Here is a 20988-nt window from a genome sequence, read left to right as displayed (position 1 = left end):
GAAATAACAGTTGACAGGTTTCAAGCATTTAGAAACAGGCACCCATTTTCAAGACTTGCTGGACGTGAATAAGATGAAACATACCGTCAGACTTTGTGCAAAGAGGGGTGACTTAGTGCAAACTGTCATCTTTTTCAATTACTAGCATTATAATAATTAAAAGCAAAAAATTATGCATGATTTGTTATCTCAATTGCTAAGACTTTTAAAGTATAACCTACCTTCCTGGTCAGGATTACGAGAACTTCTTCAACCGAGCAGACTTTCCAGCCTCCGATTTTGTGACGTGTCCTCACAATTTTCGAAGAACGATGATATTTACATTGCCAGTTCTTGGTAAACCATTAGTTCGTTATGTTGACAACTCAAATCAGTTGATATAGAGCTTAAAAAAATACCCCTAGATGGCACGACGCAAAAATTGAAAAAATGACAGTTTGCACAAAGTCACCCCATCTGACGGTAAGTAGCCCTTGTCATCTGGGTTGGGTTCAAAATTGCAAGGCTATAGAGTTGAACATTGATAGTCGTAAATTTAGAATCGAGTCGGCTCTTCGACGCCGATTATAAAATAAAATATAAAACAATGGGCGGTTTAGAGAAAGCTTTATTTTTATGCTGTTTTGTTTGAATGCTTTAATTTTATAATTGATATAAGTTAATGCTGTTAAATTTACTTTTTCAAATTAACTTTGCCCAGATTTCTAAACAAGGTTCTCGCAAGGTCAGGGAATTTGAAATGAGGATAAAAAGTCAGGGAATGCAATTTAAAATTTTGCAACAAACTTTAAATGACCAACTTCAATAATAAAGGAAACAATAAATATAATTTATTTTTAGAATTATTGAAATTTGTATGCATAATTCGTTAAAAGAAGACCCTTAACTTTAAAAAAATTTCTTGTTTCAAATTTTTTCGCATCTATAAACATATTTGAAGTTTATATTGAGTTTGTAAAAATAAGCATAAAAAGAATAATGAATAATAATTTCGGTATAAATTAAGTTTGGTTTCAGTCTCAAAAAAGTTATAAAATGGGTGATTATATGACAGATGTGACTTAAAATAATTTCCATTGGAAATTTAAATTTTTTCAACAATGCTTAGATTTGTAATTTCTATACCCATTGTGTGTTATAAAATAAACATGTTAAACCTTTGCTTCACAAAATTTTGTTCTTTAAAAAATGTAACGTTAGTCATATTTTGATGTAAGTAAGCTTTGTTATTAATGAATTAAAAAATGCTATCAGGAAATTTGTTGAATTTTTTTTAAAATTAATTTTAAATAGTTTAAATTACTCTGACATTTTTTTTGCTGTTAACGGATTAATTTTATAGTTATTTCTTCCTTGAATTTTATTTTAGACAATATGTACCATTTGTTGTAAATTTGAAGTAGTTATTCTGAATCAGAACATATTTTGTGTTTGATTATAAATTTAATAATACTACGACAAAAACTCAAATATGCTATTTTATTTACGATTAAATGAAACATTAAAAATTAGAAAGATACATCTTTCCTAAAAGTGTTAAAAAAAAAAAAAATGAAACAGATTCTTAAAGAATGGCAGACGAAAATACAAAACATTAAACTGCCTGGAAGGGAACGAAGTGCATGACGTAATGCGTGACGTTCAGACACCTCTAGGCCAATAAGGTTGACGCTCTTCTAAAGCTTCAAGTGAAAGGGGGTTTCCCTATTTTAAAAATCTAGACGACACGACGTATTCATCCAAACATTTAGTTAGATCTTATTGGCAGTGTAAGTACAGATTTTTCTTATCTTTTCAATATTTATTTTCCTGGAATAAACCAATATTTATAATGAGAAAGGAGAATATTTAAAATTTACTTTTTTCGGAGATCTCCAAATCGGGGTCTATAAACTTCGATGTTTTTTACACTAATAAGTAAGCTACGGCTAAATAAATTTGGTTAATCAGATGCAGGATTTATTTTTTGTTACTCTAGAAATGGAATGCATAAAATGAATATTGTACTCTTTACAAAGCATTATTTTAAGCAATATTATTCGTGATCGGGAAGTTTTTAAATGAAATAGTATTAATTCCATCGTGAAGTAAAATGATTAACATTATAATTGAATCAGAATTAAATTCATAATAATGATATTAAGTTGTGTAATAAGCTATTACTGTAAGTTAAGTGGTATAACGATAGGAACGGTTTTAAATCAAATAAAAAACTTTCAACATAGTTGCTTCAAATTCTTTTTATTGCATGTTTTTGCAATTTTTTTTAATTTTAAAGTTATGTTTCCGCATTATTTAGATTTATATCATTAATTAGCATTACATAATTCGTAGCATTGGTAACAGTTAACTTTATGAAATAAACATTTCTTACCTTTTTTTTTGTCTATTGATTCAATACAAATATTATTATGAAATATTTTAGACAAAACGCTTTTTCTATAAAAACACATATGAAAATAATGGATTTAAATTAAATGATTTTTTTTTAATTCATTGATTTAAGTCAAATGATATTTTTTAAAAAAATCATCAATTTAAAAATCTACCGAGTATTTTATGAGTTTGTTTGATTTTATTGATATTTTTAAATTTATAATGTAGCATAGATGTATGGTTATGTTAATAATTTACATTAGTACTTGTTGCACTATAAATTAAAGGACTTTTTAAATGACATTTTGAAATTATTTTACAAAAGAGTAAATGGAAAATTTAAAAAAATAAAGAGAAATTCTAATGTAGTTTTCTCATATACTATTTATAATATCTTTAAAAAATGGCTATTTAAAAGGTTTAAAAAAAAAAAACATGAATGTAATGAACCATGAAACAATATTCAAAACTACAGTTATTTTAATATTTTTGAATCTGAAAGTAACATAAAAAAATTTGTTTAATTATAAATTCAGAATGTCTTTTCAAGCAGTGAATTGTCATTTATTTTTTAATCATTGGTTCAATTGTGTTATTCTGTATGCATATATTTGTCAACCTGCAGTTCAGGCAAAGTATAAGGCAACTCAATTTACTTTGTCTCCTCAAAAAAAAATTTTTCCTTTCAAAATAGAAAAAAAAAAAAAGAAAATTATTTTGTTATTTATTTAAACAGATTTTCGGACATAATACATTTTTTTCTCCATTCTTTTCAATAATCATTTTTTCTTGTATTACAACAAACATTTTTTTATGTGGCAATATCTTTTGAAATGTATTTTTTTTATAACATTTCAATTATAATAATAGATACTATTTAACTAATTATAAGCAGAATTTCTTTTGGTACTTTAAAAAAAAATCGGATTAAGGTTAAAAAAACATTTCGTTGAAATTAAATCGAAATTATTTTCAAAACTATCTTAGAAAAATAACGAACTAAATTATTTTATAATAATACTAGATGAATGCCCGATCTTCGTATGTGCTGTAAAAACAACTACGTTTTAATAAATTAAAATCACCACTTAACAACACATTGAAATTATGAACAAAACTCATCAAAAGAGATTTCCTTTATTTAGCAATATCTGACATGCTCGAAGATATATTAAATTTTCAACATCAAGGCAATTTTCTCCTGTTCTTATACTTGCGAGAGGCCGTAATAAAAAATGTCCAATAGGCATGCAATTTAATGGGCACGCATCAAAATTACTGATAAAAATACTTTGTACCTATATTAGTTTGTTCGGTATCTAAGACAGGGTTCGTAATTCTGATTTTCCTGGTAAAAAAAAGGTCCCGCAGTGAACTGATCGTTAAGAGATCACCGAAATCAAGTATCACTGGCTGCGGTCAGTGTACGGATGGGTGACCCCCTTAGATCAGTCTGCGTAAGGACCGAGGGTGTGCGGTATTGGTCCTCGTCAAACTGTTCTACCGTAAGGGTCTCGACTTCGCGCGCAGGTCGTCGGGCTACCAAAGTGTTTCGTGCTTCCGATAAATCTACCCGATCTATCCAGCGATGAAATAACTTAAATTTACAAGGAATATCTGCGTACACATATTTACAAAAGCAACCATTTTATTTTCGTAGAACACATCTAGCACAACATTCTTTCTGTTGCCACTCACACTTTTCATATATACACAGGCTAAAAAATCGTTTTAGTTATTATTTACACTTTAAATGAATGACGTCATCTTATGAGAGTGACGTAACACTCCCACCTTTTGATTATGTGTATTCCAATAATCAAAATAACAAAAAATCTAATATAAATTTAAAATTATGTGTCCAAATTTCTTGATGGTATCTTAACAGTTCGGCCACTTCTTGTGGTAACGATGTTTCGTAAGGTACTTGAGAAATTATTATGCTTGTCACCTTCATTTGAAGTTGCGCTTTCGTTTGGAGTTGAACCTTCATTTGGTGTCGAACGTATTTCCAGCGGATAAATCCGCTGCACTGGCCTCAAAAACTCGGTATGTGCTGTTTTAAGTCGAGCCACGCGTATCCTTTTATCTTTACCAGGATAGACGGCAATAACTTTAGCCATCGGCCAGTGTAATCTTTTCTTTAAGTCATCTTCGATTAACACAATCTCGCCAACCTTTAGATCATAATAGTTATTCTTCTTGCGCGGTTGAAGGAGTGTCGCTAGGTATTCGCTGCGAAATCTTCTTCTCAACTGTTCTCTTAACGTCTGTTGATACCTATAGCGTTTTTTTAAATCTATTGTATCCAGCTGATCTAAATCAGGTACTCCCACCGTCGAGATCTCTTGTAAAAACATGGACGGAGAAAGAGGTATTAAGTCATCCAGATCTTCTGAGAGGTATGTGAGAGGTCTTGAATTGATAACGGACTCGCAGTCACACAGAACACTAATCATTTCTTCGTATGAAAGGCATGCTTTCCCCAAAATTTTTCGAAGAATATTTTTTACCAATTTCACCATAATCTCCCAAAAGCCTCCCCACCAGGGAGCAGACGGTGGATTAAATTTCCATTCAATTTTGTATACTGATGTTTCAGCTTCAATTGACTTCCAATCTAAGGACTGAAGTAGATTCTCAGCTCCTATAAAATTACTCCCGTTGTCACAATAGATGATGTGAGGTCTTCCTCGGCGAGCAATGAATCTTCGTAAACTCAAAAGGAACGCCTTAGTTGAAAGTGACTGCACCAGTTCGAGATGAATTGATCGATAAACGGCACATGTGTAGATGACAATCCAACTTTTCACACCTTCCTTTAAATGAAGAGGTCCGGCAAGATCTATCCCGACCACTTCAAAAACAGAAGCTTCGAAAACAGATATCGTTTGCATCTAACACAGGTTTTGAGGATGCGACGAACTGCTCGACGTCCATTAATAATCCAATAATTTTCTCTTAAATTGGACAGTAAAATTTGCAGTCCAGCATGTAAACATTTCAAATGCTTCTCTTTGATTAGCATATCAACCAACATAAGTTTTTCTGGAAGCAAAATAGGCAGTCTAAAATTCTCGGTATCATTTCTCTCTGTCAATTTTGTTTTAATTCTATAGATTCCTTTTTCATCTTTGAAGACATTCAATGATTTTAAGCTTTTTATATAATCTGCAGTAAATGCTTCATTTTGAATAACTTTTATAAGTTTGATTTCTGCCTTTTCTACTTCAGCCAGAGTTAGTCCACCCTTTTTCCTATCTTTTTCAGACAGTTTGCAATTTTCAAGGAATCTTAGAATCCATCCAACCATTTTGACATTTTTTGTGTAGCTTGAAAAATAAGAAAAAAACTGATTTGTTCCAAGCAAATTTTTACTTATGAGTATGGTTGTTCTTTTTTCTTTTTCCTTGTTGATAACTTGTTCATCAATTATATATTCAGATAGAGGCCATGTGTTTTCAGGTAATTTCAACCAGGAAGGACCTTCCCACCACCTTGAACTCAATAATTTTGTTACCGAGCAGCCGCGTGATGGTAGATCGGCTGGATTAGAGTGACCGGGAACGTGTCGCCAATTTCCTGATGAAAGAGCACGGATTTCTTTAACTCTATTTCTGACAAACACACTCCATGGCTCATCTTTCTGGATCCATTGTAAAGCAGTTGTAGAATCGGACCAATAATGAATCTTGACATTTTCTATTTCTAAGCTTTTCTTAACGAAATCTGCTAGACGAGTACCAATGCAACAGCTTAGAAGTTCAAGTCTAGGAATAGATACTCTTTTTAAAGGTGCTATTCTTGATTTAGCAAGTAACAATTGTACTGTTGTTTGATATTCTGTCTCACATCTAATGTAAACAACAGCTGCATAGGACAGACCACTAGCGTCGCAAAATACATGAAGACTTATGCTACTATTTCTCAAAATAGCGTGACGGGGAATTTTCACTGTATGCAGTATATTCAGGTCTTCCAACCATTTGAGAAATTTCATTTTTATATCCTCAGAAACTTTTGAATCCCAACCTAATTTTGATTGCCAACTTGTTTGCAATAAAATCTTCGGATATAACATAATTGGACAAGTAAATCCGATTGGATCAAATACTCGATTAGCAAAAGATAACATTACTCTTCTGGTGATAATTTCTGGAGGATCAATAATTGTTCGAGTGTCACAAAACAATACGTCCTCTGATCTGTCCCACAAAAGACCCAACACAGGTGACGGTTCAAATTTTTCAGTTAAGTTTTCTTTCTCTGTAAACTCCCAACCTCGCAGTTCGAATTTTGCTGCAGCCATTAAGTCTGTCGAACATTGAATGAACTCTTTTAACCGTTGTTCAGAATCTACAGACGTGACACAATTGTCGACGTAGAAGGATTTTTTCAGCTTCATAGCCACCTCTTGGACATTGGAGGATTCATACTTGTTCAAATGATGTTGAATAACAGCTCCCAGTAAAAAAGGACTGCAATTTAAACCAAAGACAACTCTGGCGTGTTGAAAAACTTTAACTGTTTTCGCTTCCTTATCCTCCCACCACAGAAATTTTAAATATTTTCTATCGTCTTCATTTACGGATATCTGGAGAAAAGCCTTCCTTATATCTGATATAACTCCAATTTTCTTTTCTCGAAATTTTATTAGTAAGGTAGGGATCATTTTTAACAAGTTTGGTCCTTTCATCAGGTAGTCATTTAACGAGAAATTATCTCTTGTTTTACAAGAGGCGTCAAAAACTGGTCTGACATTCGTGGTGGAATTGGACTTGAAAACTCCTCTATGAGGAAGATAATGGCCGGTACCTTCGTTTGATTCTTCGATGAAACCTTCTTTTATCCATTCTCCAAAAACTGCATTATAACTATCCAAACGGTTATCCTTGATAAGTTTAGTTGTCATCGTTTTCAATCTTCTGCCCGCAATATCTCTGTTACTGAGCATATCGTTTACATCTTTCACCCAAGGAAGACTAATTTCATATCTACCATCAGGGTTTATTTTGACAGTTCTGGAAAAGTGTTCCGTTGCTAGAGCATCGTATTCTTCTGAAGTAATTGTCTCGCAAGGATCAGATATACCAATTGTTTCCAATTCCCATAAGTCAGTAACCGAAGTATTTTGAATGAAAAGTGATGTTGAGATAAGCCCAGTGGAACTATAAGTATGGTTTGGTTTTCCCATTACAGTCCAACCAAGGTACGTTTCCATTGCTACCAGTCCGCACTTTAATTGCATGGTTTGACCAGTGTATAGTTTTCCAATATAATCCGCTCCTATCAAAAGTTCGATTTGTTGAGAATCTTTACCTACATCAGAGATATGGATTCCTTTACTTCGTAATTCAGCTAACCAAGGACCATTTTTCAAACTTGGAATATAGCCACAGATTACCTGTTGGTCTAAAACTTGAATTTCGAACTTTTTATTTTTCTTCATATTTCTTATCCACAATGTGTATTTTTTATGTTCTTTTCTGGAACTAGCTCCACCAAAGACTACGTGTGTTAAAGTTTCATATTTGTTGGTCCTCCATCCCATTTCATTTATTGTTGATTTCAGGATGTACGACCGTTGAGATCCTGTATCACATAGTGCTCTAACAGTTTTCCGTTGTCCATTGGCTTCAATAACTACCATAAGGGTTTGCAATAAGACTTCAGGTTGACTTTGATTCGACAAAGTAGTATTTTCTTCAGCTGATGTATCCACAGCCGATGTCTGATTTATTTGGCTCAAGTCTGGGCACATTACAGGCCAATGTCTTTTGTTACAGACAATACATCGAATATTAGCCCTGCAGTGTTTCGAGCGATGTCCCACCTTCAGACATAAAAAACAGGCCTTCTGTTTCTTTATTATTTCCTGTTTCACATCTAATGATAAATTCTTACCTTTAAAACAATTTTCTGAATTATGTTGTTTCCCGCAAAAAATGCAGTTGCGTTTAAAATGTGGTGCTATTGGCCTATTCTCAGAGAGCAAATCATTTGCAGTAAAAACAGGAGTTGATATTTCGAAATCTTTGTCTCTTTTACGATGCGAAGAGTCATAATTTTTAAAACCAGTTTTCGCCATAGAAATACGTTCTTCGCCTTCGACTTCGGCTCTCAAAAATGTTAATAACTGCGATAATTTATTGCCATTGGAATCACTTGAATCATTTTCCTTAGTAATTACAGGATTTCTCAGCCACACTCTTAATAAATCCTCTGGAATACATGATTCCACAAGCGGAAACAACATTGCTGCGTATTTCTCTTTTGTTACGCCAATAGACTCCAGTGAACGCAGATATGACTCCAATTTATCGTAAAGTTGCATTATGTTCATCTTTGCTTTTGTGTTCATTACATTTTTCACCACTAAATTTAATAATTCTCTTACGTAATATTCGACGAGGAGTTCTTCCCGCCCAAATCTCGTTTTTAAACTTTCTACCACTTTGGCATAATTATCAGCAGACGGCGGATAACTGTCCACAATTTCCCTTGCTCTACTCCCGACAACCATGCATTGAATGAGATATTGGAATTTGTCCTCATCACTCATACATTCATCATCATGGATTCGACTAAATTGGCTCCAAAAACTTAACCAATCCTTGACTTCCCCACTAAATTTAACTAATTCTATTTTGGGAAGCTTTAATTTTGTCTTTTCAGCCGCCACAGACAAAGCGGTTTCGGGAAATGTGAGAAATTTTTCCAAATATATTTTCACTTCAATACGAATTGCATCAGTTTTTTCCTTGTACTCTTCAATTTTATCGTATTCTTCAGATAAGTTTTCTGATTTGGCGTCAACTAATAATTTATAGATTTCTTCATCTAATAATGCCAAATCGTTTGCAATACGTTCAAAAGATGAAAATTTAATTTCAATATCTTTACGAGTACTTTTATTTTCCTTACACATCGCCAATAACTGATTATAACGTTTTGTAAATGTTCCACGAACTGGAATTCGTTTGGCGATAAGAGAATCCATAATTACAGTCGCCAATTAATATTGCAAATGAAAACTAACCTTTAAAATCCGGGTCACCACAATGTTTCGTGCTTCCGATAAATCTACCCGATCTATCCAGCGATGAAATAACTTAAATTTACAAGGAATATCTGCGTACACATATTTACAAAAGCAACCATTTTATTTTCGTAGAACACATCTAGCACAACATTCTTTCTGTTGCCACTCACACTTTTCATATATACACAGGCTAAAAAATCGTTTTAGTTAATATTTACACTTTAAATGAATGACGTCATCTTATGAGAGTGACGTAACACAAAGTAGGGGAGTCATCCCCTCTGCAGAGGATGAAAATTGTGATGGTATGTCTTCGGATCGTCGCCAATAGCCCATTATGCAGCTTTAGTGCGACGTAAATGAACTACAACAACAACAACCTGGTAAAAAAAAATGCTCTGTATTGAATTAAGCTGCATGGAAAATACAATTTTTTTTTTTTTTATAAAAACACAATTGTTTGACAACCATACATATACTTAGCAAAATTAAATTAAAATACCCGTAACGGATTAGTATGAACCTTAAATTCAAAAAAAAAGCTATTCTCATCGAAAATCAACAATTCTATGATAAATAGTCTCGTTTTTTTTTTTTTTTTTTTAAATTTATCTTGTTATATGTTTTTTTTTATTCATGCTGTTGTTAGTCAGATATTTCTAGACTTTATAGCCCTTATTTTTAAGCGTTTTATCCGAATGTTCCTCATTTTTTAAACTTTTTTAAATTTATTTTTGTTCAGAACCACCTACAATTTGGTTGAACGCCCGATATTAAAGGAATCATCTGAATTTTATTTTTTTAAATTACTTTCACTAGAAAAGAAAAACTCGACTTCTCAATGTGTAAACTATTAGCTCAAAAAGTGAAACCACATCTTCCTCTTTTCTTCAGTAGAATGAATTATTGTTGAATTCATTCCAAAGAATTTCTTAATTCACCCCACCCTTTTTTTTAGAATCGTTTTCCGCTTTTGTTATACACCTCTTTTCATTATAAACCCGTAACAGGCACTTTTATAACCGTCGTCAAACAGCCGACCCAATTTTTTGGGTTTACGAATTTTGAACCCATTCCAGAAGACAAGGGAAATCCTCGATCAAGCACTGTGAGAAATTTGCCTTCGTGGAGGACTTTTTGATGAAACTTAATCGGCATTTGTGTTACATGGAGAGGAGAACCACGAAAACTGCACATGGTTAGCCTAACGGCAAGGGAACTCTATCCCATGATCCGTCTACCACTGAAGATATTTTACGTCAGCGCTGTGGTCGGTGCTAGCCGGATGCGGAATTCGTAATAACCAGCCATCTCTGGGATTCGAACCCGGTTGACCTCATTGGAAGGCGAATTCTCTATTCCCTGAGCCATCACGGCTCAGTTACAGGCACTTCATCCTGTACAGCAGCTAAGGTAACTTACTCCTAGGTTACTGAAGCGAGATCCGTTAAAGTGGACCCAGGCCTAAAAAACCCGCTTTACTAAATAAATAGATTTTACTTCAAAAAAAAATTTTTTTTTTAATTATTGTCATTTAATCAAAAAACTTCCTAGAAATTGAAGACAAATGAATTTGATAGTTTAGCTTTAATTATTATATAATTTAGGAAAATCAACTTGATATAAAAATCGAAATGCAATCAAATTGTTTTTAATGTGCCTTTAATTAGTTTGAAATTATTTATGTAGAATGAAAAAGTTATTAAATTTCCTTAAGAAATTGAAGACAAATGAATTTGATAATTTAGCTTTATGTATTATTTAATTTAGGAAAAGTAACTTGATATAAAAATCGAAATGTAATCAAATTGATTTTAATGTGTCTTTAATTAGTTTGAAATTATTTATGTAGAATGAAAACGTTATTATATTTCCTTAAGAAAAATTGTAACATAATTTATAAATTGAGTTTATACATAATTATAAAACATTAAAACTGTTTCTTTTATATATATTTTAAGAAGCTAATTAGTATTCAGTTTTTGTTTTGATTCCATTAAAATTTAATTAAGGTTTAAACATTTTTTCCTGAGTTCTACATTTAAATGCAGAAATTGAGATTCACATTTTTTTTTCATATTTCAAAGCATAAAAAGGAAGTTTTGGGGAAAAAACATAGTTTATTCAACCAATAAATTATTTATTTATTCATTTTTTAAAGATATTTGGTCCCGCAGTGGACTGATCGTTAAGACACGGTTCCCAGCAGATCACCGAAGTCAAGCATCACTGGCTGCGGTCAGTGTGCGGGTGGATGACCACTTGGACTAGGGACCGAGGGTGTGCGGTATTGGTCCTCGTTAAACTGTTCTACCGTAAAGTGCTCGACTTCGCGTGCAGGTTGTCGGGCTACCGAAACGGGGGTGCCATCCCCTCTGCAGAGGATCAAAATTGTGATGGCATGTCTTCGGATCATCCTCAGGGATGTTTCCCAAACGGCAAAAGCCCATTGTGCAGCGTAAATTAACTACAACAACAACAACAATTAAAGATATTCGCTTGGAATTAAAGGCTCTGAATCAAAGGCTTAAAACTAAAAGTGAATTTTTTGTTATTTATAAAAGGGAAGTACTATTCCTGTAATATATTACACTATTGCGTAACCTTTTACGATAAACAAATTATGAACGTTATGTAACTTAATTTGTAGTTATTATAATATTATACTAATTATTGAAATTATTATATCAGTAAACAAGTTATATTTATTTATAAGCTTCATATAAAACAGTATCAGTCTAAAGTTTCAATTTATACGAGTCTAATGAATAAAAGAATTTTATTAAAAGTTAACTTTGCATAACATAACTAGCAAACTGTTAGACATACTATAATCTGATGTTATAATTTATCTTCTTTCTCTCTCATATATGTATATATATATATAGAGAGAGAGAGCATATATATATTATTTTATTATCTTCGTTGAACAGGCGACCCAATTTTTTTTTGTTTGGGTTTACGACTAATGTTCATTTCCGTAGCTTTGTAATTTTGAACCCAATCCAGAAGACAAGGGAACTCCTGGATTAAGTACTGGGAGAAATTTGTCTTTGTGGAGGACTTTTTGATAAAACTGAACAGCATTTGCTTTATATCGGGAGGAAAATAACGAAAACCTCACACTGTTAGCCTGACGACTAGGGGACTCTAACCCAAGATCCGTTTACCACTGAATGATTTTACATCAGCACTGTGGTTGGTGCAAGCCGGATGCGGATTAGATCAAATTATTAGACGCACTGTAGTGTTTCAATAATGACACAATTTGCACGAGTTTATAGACAACAATTTTATATTTAAACAGACACGTAATGGGTTTTTATTCAGGAGATTTTTTTATAGACTTCCTATTTGTATTTATTTTTAACGTATTGTATTACAATGTTAACCCACGGACGTGTTATACACGGACGTAAATGTGTCATCACTATAGGGATTAAATAGTTATTTTTTTATATAAGTTTTACTAAGCCCAGAGTGTAAGGTGACAACAGACGCATGTCCACCCAGCATTAAAACGGTCGACTACCGACAATTTTACGGAGCTGGGTCGTCTGGTATGTTTTTGCTGGGTTACATCAACCAAGGACATCAACGATGTCTCCTAATTAGTGAAAGAACGCGCAAAGGATGCTGGGAAAGAAGGCAGCGCGACAAGCTTCGGTTAGGTAAGACAAGTTCGAATGCCATAGCTCATTTTTCTGTGTTTACTTTGTATCAGTCAAGTTTAGACGTGGATTTACATTTCTGTTCATTTACGATATCGTCATTAAAAAGGTATAACTTTTATCTTATATTTCACTTTTATCACATTATAGGTATGATAAATGCATTCACCAAAAGTATTTCAATTTTAAGTTTATCAAACTTTTTGATACGATGCCAGTGAAAAGATGTCTGTATTCCTTCGAAAAGGGAAAAAAAAGAAACATTTTTTAAAAAAAATATAAATCCGTACTTTTAATTCATTTGCATGAAAATGCAAGCGGAAATTATTCTAAGAGTGAAAAATTGACTATTTCGAACAAAGATATTCTTAATTCTTAATGGTCTAAAATTTAGTATTAAAACCGAGTATTTTCTTGATAACAAATAGTGTTCTTAGTGATGAATATTGCCTGAGACTTTTTAAAACTTTTTTTAGTATTTCTTTTAAATAAAGGGTGTCGCTTATAATGGAGTACTAAGTACTGTTTCCAGATAGATACTAAATAAGTTTTAGGAATTTCCACTTGATAACAGTACAGTACTCAAAAATATCTTATTGTCTACCTGGAGATCGTAATGTTTTCCGCCAAAAATATGTTTAACAGTATAAAAATGTGGCTTATCATTACATTGCCTGATGCCCTTCATATATATGCTTTCTTGTTGATTTGAACTGCATTAATACATTACATTAATTTTTATTTAAGTCTCTAATTGAAGAGAACAGCTATGTTTATTAAAAAAAATTTAAATTGTTTTATAAAACAGTTGTTTTTATTTATATTATGCCACAACTATTGGAATATAGTTAGAAAAATTTAAAATTAAAAAAAAACTTTAAAAATTGGCCAGTTTCACTTTATAGTTAATGACACCTTAAAAATAAAGCATGGTGTTTTGAATTAAATTGTAATTAAATTTTGGTAAAAAGGTTTTTAAAGAATATTGCAAATAATAATTTAAACTTTTCTTGGATTGGTGGAGGATTTTAATTTATTTTCCTTTTGGGAAATTCCAAATCGGTGTATTCGCATGAAGTAACAGCTTTTAAAGAACAAGACAACAACAACAGATGCAACAACTGTATTTTTAAACACTGCTGGAAATTAAACTAATCATAACTTTATCAAAATTCTATATTTTCCTCAATATATTTTGTAAGAGTTACACAAAAACTTCTTCTACGCCGTGTTTCCTTTCAGTTTTCATTTGTGCCAACGTATTTAATATGGTTTATTTTAAATGAAAAAAAAAGTTCGTCAATGTTTCGTATAATAGTAAAAACATGGCACAGCGCTTGTTAAAATAAACAGATTGAATTGAACGAATTGCGTTATTAATATATTTTTATAATTATACATAATTTCCTTTTTTAACGAAAGCAAGGGCTAACGCTGTTTTTACGTTGGATGGCGCAATCTTGTTACAGTAGTAATTGTTCTTATGTAAATATAGGGCCTGCTTTGGGAAAGATATGAGGATGATAATCTTTTATTTCTGACTACACCGGCTTTTAAAAAATTGAAACTCTTCCTTTTATTTTAATACATAAATTTATAATAATAAAAGTAGTGTTAGTGTATGCGTGTGTTCCTCTAATAATTAATTTAACCATTTGTGGTAGAACCTTGAAATTTGAATTGTATTTAAAAGGGAGAGTTTTAAAGTCAGGATCTGATTATAGCATAGGTAAAAAGAAGCACTTGCAAATATTTGGGGGGGGGGGTCTAAACTATAGAGCCTCCCAAATATTAATATTTGAAATATTTCAATTTAAGGTGTTTTATGATTTCAGATTCGCACTTTATATAAGATTTTGCCTTGTTATTTCATTAAATTTTTACAATATTCTAATTTTTTTAATAATTAAAGTAGCAACAATGATTTATTCAATGGAAAAATTAAGGTTGCATTTACATGATGCTAAGTGCATTCCGTTATATACACGTCACTTGAATAAATGTAATTAACCAATCAGATTCTCAATCGTTGGTGGCTTATTGATGTAACAATTGTTGTTTTAATCAATATCAAATATTCTAGTATAGGTGCTTGATATTGAAACTGTGGTAAAAAGTTTTTTTTATGAACTCCCTTCAAAGGCTAAGTATTGGAGATACTTGTTTGATTATGGTAAATTTTGTATATACAATAGTAATAGATAAATTATTTAAATACAATAGCATCATGAAAAATAACGTGGTTTGCTGAATATAATATGTAACGCTATTGGCAAATGCAAGAAATAATAATGAATAAAAAAATAGAAATAGAAATTATTTAAAAAAATTTTCAATTGCACCGGCCTATGACTTTCAGTTTTATACATAATTTCGTAGTGTTAATTAATTTTAGTTGAGTTGATTAATTACTTATCTCCACTTACGAAGAACTGATATTCAGCTCGTTATGAAATAAAACGTATTTTATCTATGCAAAACCGATTGATATTAATAATATTGCATTTTGTTGAAACTACTACGAATAATTATCTCTCTTGTTATCTTCAATTATCTCTAGCTTGTTATTTATTTCATGTTTAAATTTCAATCACCTGTTTACATCCTTGTTTTTTTCTCGTCAAAATAGGTATTGTTACTTCATCATTGGGACAATAATGGTTGCAACAAGCACTTTAAGTAAGTAAATTCATAAAATTATTCTTTCCCTTTTTATATCAATTTTTTTCTTCCTTTTAATATGAAAAGTGAAAGTGAATAAACGTATAGCAATGTTAAAGACAAAATAATTCATAGATAATAGCTGGTTTAAGAGAAGTGTGCATAAATAGTAATTTTTACTAGCCTTTTAGCACTGAATCTGTCAATTAAAACTTAGACCGCTTTTTGATTATCTAGGGCTACTAAATTTTAACTGGGGCTCAGTGCTGTATAAAATCACACGTTTCACTTGTTTTCTGGTCGTTACAAGTGAAGTTTTTATTCATTTTTTCGAGAATGGAAATTTACCGTTAATCAAGATTTTTACCATTTTTGATGAACTAGAATTCTTAAATCTCCACTGGATATCTGGTTTTGTTGACAACACATGTTTGATTTATCATCTGCTAACCACTACCGGTTGAATGTATTGCCAAAAGCAACTTATCGTCAATCAAACTTTTGATTATTTACAGAGTAGTTAAAACAATCAAATCTCAACTTGAGGTCTGTGCTGAATGAAATTATCATCATCATACCATATTAGTTATCGCCATTATATTGCTAAAACAGATTTCACTATCAATAAAAATTCCAAAATCTCGTTCCCATTAGCTAAAGTGTTGAAATTTCAATTGGATCTCTGTGCTTGATAGAATCTTTTTCCAAGTTTTAATCGTCTCCAAACCAGTGCAAATTTTATGTGCAATTTAGAACATTTTATTTGCCCCTTTATTTTCAAAATTTAGTTACTTTACTTTGTAAAATTTAGTTTCATTTCAGATTAGTTATGGAAACCAAATCTACGTGTTTACCCACAATACAAATTAAAAGTATTTTCTAAACGTCGCAAACAAAATTTAGCTCCACTTTAAATTTTTACAAATCAACAGATACAAAACTAAAAAGAAAAAGAAAACTGCGTTTATGTTAAAAGAAGAAAATAATGCAATTTTTGTCAGATCTAAAAACGTAAAATGTTGGGCGCATCATAAACTTCTATCATAACTAAACATCCACCAGCAACTTTCGAAATTTATACAGGATTCGTAATTCGTAAGCAGTTTTCTAGATAAAAAATTTTTTTCCGATTTTTAATTTTTTATTCGTATACACCTGGTTTTCGTGTGTGCTCAGAATATCCAATTTTCAACGAATACAAGTTATAGATTTTAACAAGTTATACAAGTAACAGATTTTAAAATAATTGATTCGAATACTCGAAAGAGATTTGAATCCAACGTCTTTTGTTTTAATTGCACATGCTTGTAAAAATTTCCAAAACTAGATAGTTGATGTGTAGGGATTTTCTTGTTTCAGGAAACGTTCAGACATATTTCCTAACCCACGGGGCTCAACTATGGTGAAATCGTGTCCATGGCCTGAACCCCCCTGTAGAAATTAACCGCTTTTAAATTCAAAAGTTATATAAAATGTAAGCAAAACTTGTATAAGTTTTTGAAATATAGCCTTTTTTTCAATAAAAAAATTCTAAATAATGAATCTTTTATAGAATACTAATAGTAATACTATTTGCAACTAGGAAAAAATAAGGAATTCTTATTCTCATATTCATATAAATATAGCGTTTTTTGTTCTTTAAAGTATGTAATTCAAAATAAGTCAAACTAATTATGTTTTAGAAAACTTAGAAGTATGCGTATCAAAAAATAAATATTAGTAACAGACATTTAGTGTCTTTTAAAAAACTGTGCCCAAGGCCCTGGGCACCTTCGTGTGACAATAAGGCCCTGTTTTCCAGCAGGTTTCATTATTTATAACTGTTTAGGGAATTCTATCATTTTATGAAAAATAAACTTACTTTTACAATTTTACACTATCAAATCTTCATGGTGATGACTTCAGGAGAATCTTGAATCAGGACGTGATGAATTCATCTTGTAAGGGTGGATTGATTCACCTCTTTCGTCTGATTTTGCGAATGTTCGATTCCTACCAACAACACAGTAATCATATTATAGAATATTTAAAGAGTGAATCGAGGAATCATCCGCTAATTTACTTTTGTATCATTTGATGCAAATGTAATATAGTTATAAATAAAGTTAGTCATAATTTAGTTATAAAAGTAATTAGTCACGATTATTTGGAATTTTTCAAGATGGCGGCCAAAAAAAAAATGAATTTTGCACCCTCACACTTTTCTAGTGTGTCAAAAGAATTACTGCTACTTATTTAAGTACAAATTTTATTTCTAAGAACTAATATTATATTATTTACCAGCTTGAAGCACCATGTTTTGTTACTACACATAACTTTCTTTTTAAAGTTTTAATTGTTTTTCCAAATTCGTACCCAAAAGACACGTTTCTCTAGATTTTTAGTGCGAACTAAACCTGCAATCAACTAAAAAAATCCGTCCTCGTCCTTGTGTGAATAGGTACCACCTGTTTTCTGCTTGTTGCTCCTGTACTATAAATTAAACTAACAGTTATTAGAAATTTACTATAGGTAAACGGTAAAGGTATAAAAAAAATCTAAAAAAAACTTTTGCCGTAAATTTAGGGGATTATACAAATATTTTAATTCTTTAATTCGGTCCTTTTTTAGTTCGTAAAGTTTTTGACAGATGGCGCTACAAGTATTTGTAAGTCAAAGGAAAATATTTAAAAATCACATAACTTCGGTATCTTTCAATAAATGAAAATGACAACAATACATGACGAAATGTTCACCAACAATCATAATCACATTCATGTCTCCTAAGAGGATAAAAGTTGCATTTTCACCAAAAGCAGCAGGGAAAAGGGTAGGTCTTCCAGTTGCCTTAGTTTGGAAATTTTTTGAATTGAAGCTAGAAACTTTGCGAGAAAAAATTTATTAATTGATATCACTTGAGTTTGCTGCAATTTTTTTTCCATTAACTTCAATTGTTTTCCTAGTTTTTGAAAATTGTCTAGTAATAGCCCTAGAGCTGCTCAAGGGACTACTATCAATGGTCTGGGAAATATCACAGAGGATGATTCGAAGACATGCCATCACAATTTTGATCTTTTGCAGAGGAGATGGCTCCCCCCTTTAGTAACCCAACAACTTGGGTGCGAAGTATAGCACTTTGCGATTGAAGAGGTGAACGGGGCCGGGATAGCCTGGTCGGTAGGGCGCTGGGCCCATGTCCGAGAGTTCGTGGGTTCGAACCCCGCCGACCGAAAACTACCCGTGTGACTGATGCACGTTAAATCTGTCGAGTCGCAAAAATCCTCCATGTTCCCATAACAAATTAATACCTCTAGGGCAGTGTTTTCCAAACTTATGACTTTTGTGTACCCTTTCTAAATTTTTCGTAGCGCTGTGTACCACTAGTAAAAAAATGAATGTATTTTTTACTATAAAAAAATTACACAAAAGTTAAATATCACAACTGGCTGTTGACACCACTAATTATTAACTGTTAACTGCAAAAAAATGGCCAGTAAAAAAAGTACGAAATCGTAAATTTTCACGGCTAGATTTGTTTTTAAACAAAATTTTTTGAAAATTTCGTTTGTTGCAAGATACTTTGCATAAAAACGCGTACCCCTGGGGGTACGCGTACCTTTGGGAAAGACTGCTCTAGGGGTACTGGATTGGAGATCGATCGTTCTCTGATTCAGGTCAAAATTACGATCTGTGGATGAATGAATGGAGGTATGAATGGGTCAGCCCTATAAACGGGTGCAACGTAAGGTGTGGCAGAAGTCGAATTCTTGGCCATAGATAGCCCCACTGAGAAACAAGAAACACACACACTCTGCCTTAAATTTGCTCGGTTTCACCATGGCAAGTCGCATTAGAAACAACAACAAGCAGAGGTGAACGGGGAACAATAACTCGTACTCTCGGTCCCTTTGCATGCTGATCAAAGTGATTATCCACCCCTTCTCTCACCATAGCCAGTGACTGTTCAATATCAAAATTGTTCAATTGCATTTTAGTAAATAAACCAATTCAAATAGTTATAATGTAATGAACAATTTATTTTGAAGTAAAAAAGAAAACTAATTTAGACTTTTTTTCAGTTCTTGGAGCAAAAATAGCAGGAGGAGCAGCCGTATTTATTGGTGCTGCTACAGTTGCTTTGCCAACAGCTGGTTTCACAGCGGGTGGTGTTGCAGCTGGCAGCGCGGCAGCTGCCGCTCAGAGTTCAATAGGAAATGTTGCGGCAGGCAGTTTATTCGCATCACTTCAAAGTGCTGGTGTGCTGGGCCTGGCAGCATCTACTAAGGCAGCTATTGGAACTGCTGGGGCTGGAATAGTTGGCTATTTCTCTAAACCTAAATAAAATGACTGTGTTTTTTTTTGCCGCAATCATTTATGCTTGTTATAAATCTTTAAAGCTATTTTTCGAAAGTCTTTTTGTTACTCGATGTAACTCTTAATGCGAATAATATGCTATTTTTATAACTATTGTAAGTTTTGGAATGTTGTTCTTGATATTAGGTCAAGTTTAGGCTATCTTTAATTTTAAAAAAATAGTGGAAAACGTCAAAATGAAGAAAAGCCACAATTTTGTGAAAATGAAAAGCTTTTGTGATTTAAATTGTTTAATATTTTAAAGCTTTATTTCAACGCTGTCATTATCTGGGCTCGTAAAAATTTGACAAAAATTTAAGAATCATTTTGATAATTTTCATTTTGGTGGAAAACTCTCGCTTTTTTGTCGATTTTTAAAAAAATTTATTAAATTATTTAAGTTATTTGTCCGTTCTAAACCTTAGATAATTATTTACTGCAAGATAATATATGTCGATTAAAATTATAGCTTTGCCTCATGTGCAAGGCACTTAAAATGTGACTTTTTTCTTTCTTGGCACAACTCTGTTAACTTAAGTCTCCAAATATATTCCGAATATATGCTGCTAATTTCTTTTCTTCTTTAATAAAAATTTTTAGCTTTATCAATTTCATTGTCTCCTTATTGATTTAAGTTTAATATAATCTTGCTAGAATTCTATGATGCGCTGTAAAACCTTGTAACCCTAATAACTTTTAATTGAAAAAATACCAACTCAATAATTATATGAATTAAACGACCTATTCAATTCACACGATTGAGTCCAAATTTCATGGAATTCGAATTTACTTATATAGTTTTATTTTTTCAAAAAATAAATTTTTATGAAGATTAATTTGATGTGTACTAAAAGAAATTTTTTTATTTCATATTGTAAATTTCTCCTATTATTTTATACTAGCCAA

The 20988-nt window shown here is 31.9% G+C and overlaps 3 protein-coding genes across 5 annotated transcripts in view; 1 reads left to right on the top strand and 2 right to left on the bottom strand.

Moving 5' to 3' along the window:
- The window catches only part of LOC107454194 (trans-L-3-hydroxyproline dehydratase), a 65705-nt gene extending 47961 nt beyond the window's left edge, over nt 1-17744 (bottom strand). Inside the window, exon 1 of the mRNA XM_071184452.2 lies at nt 17612-17744. The gene's annotated coding sequence lies outside the window, so the exon portion shown is untranslated. The remainder of the gene's footprint in view (nt 1-17611) is intronic.
- On the top strand, nt 1640-20692 carry LOC107454195 (uncharacterized). 3 transcript variants are annotated; one of them, XM_043051902.3, is made up of 3 exons: nt 1640-1769; nt 15719-15768; nt 19809-20692. In XM_043051902.3, the coding sequence occupies exons 2-3, from the start codon at nt 15747-15749 to the stop codon at nt 20069-20071; spliced, it is 285 nt and encodes a 94-aa protein (XP_042907836.1). In that variant the 5' UTR covers nt 1640-1769; nt 15719-15746; the 3' UTR covers nt 20072-20692. The 3 variants fall into 3 exon arrangements, with proteins under 3 accessions (XP_042907836.1, XP_015926785.3, XP_042907835.2); XM_016071299.5 differs by lacking the exon at nt 1640-1769 and adding an exon at nt 12883-13089; XM_043051901.3 differs by lacking the exon at nt 1640-1769 and adding an exon at nt 13041-13198.
- LOC147802123 (uncharacterized) lies at nt 4230-9376 on the bottom strand. Its single transcript, XM_087153724.1, has 4 exons — nt 9301-9376; nt 7879-9216; nt 5281-7788; nt 4230-5233 (listed from the first exon to the last, which is right to left on the bottom strand). Exons 1-4 carry the CDS (start codon nt 9374-9376, stop codon nt 4230-4232), a joined length of 4926 nt encoding a protein of 1641 aa, XP_087009850.1.
- Nucleotides 20693-20988: the final 296 nt, after the last annotated feature.

The sequence above is a fragment of the Parasteatoda tepidariorum genome, chromosome 10 (genome assembly GCF_982258835.1).
Source record: "Parasteatoda tepidariorum strain Cologne lab strain chromosome 10, Ptep-v5.0, whole genome shotgun sequence".
In the NCBI taxonomy this organism is placed as follows: Eukaryota; Metazoa; Arthropoda; class Arachnida; order Araneae; family Theridiidae; genus Parasteatoda; species Parasteatoda tepidariorum.
This window is presented reverse-complemented; position numbering and strand designations above follow the sequence as displayed.

What these genes read in the sequence shown, in the direction of transcription:
- LOC147802123 (XM_087153724.1), bottom strand. Translation starts at nt 9,376, where the DNA reads ATGGATTCTCTTATCGCCAAACGAATTCCAGTTCGTGGAACATTTACA. An exon ending in TAATCAGTTATTGGCGATGT is followed by an intron (nt 9,217 to 9,300) that starts GTAAGGAAAATA and finishes TGGCATTATTAG; the next exon opens with ATGAAGAAATCTATAAATTA. An exon ending in TCGTCGCATCCTCAAAACCT is followed by an intron (nt 5,234 to 5,280) that starts GTGTTAGATGCA and finishes CTGTTTTTGAAG; the next exon opens with TGGTCGGGATAGATCTTGCC.
- LOC107454195 (XM_016071299.5), top strand. Translation starts at nt 13,052, where the DNA reads ATGCTGGGAAAGAAGGCAGCGCGACAAGCTTCGGTTAG. An exon ending in GCGCGACAAGCTTCGGTTAG is followed by an intron (nt 13,090 to 15,718) that starts GTAAGACAAGTT and finishes TCGTCAAAATAG; the next exon opens with GTATTGTTACTTCATCATTG. An exon ending in GGTTGCAACAAGCACTTTAA is followed by an intron (nt 15,769 to 19,808) that starts GTAAGTAAATTC and finishes ACTTTTTTTCAG; the next exon opens with TTCTTGGAGCAAAAATAGCA.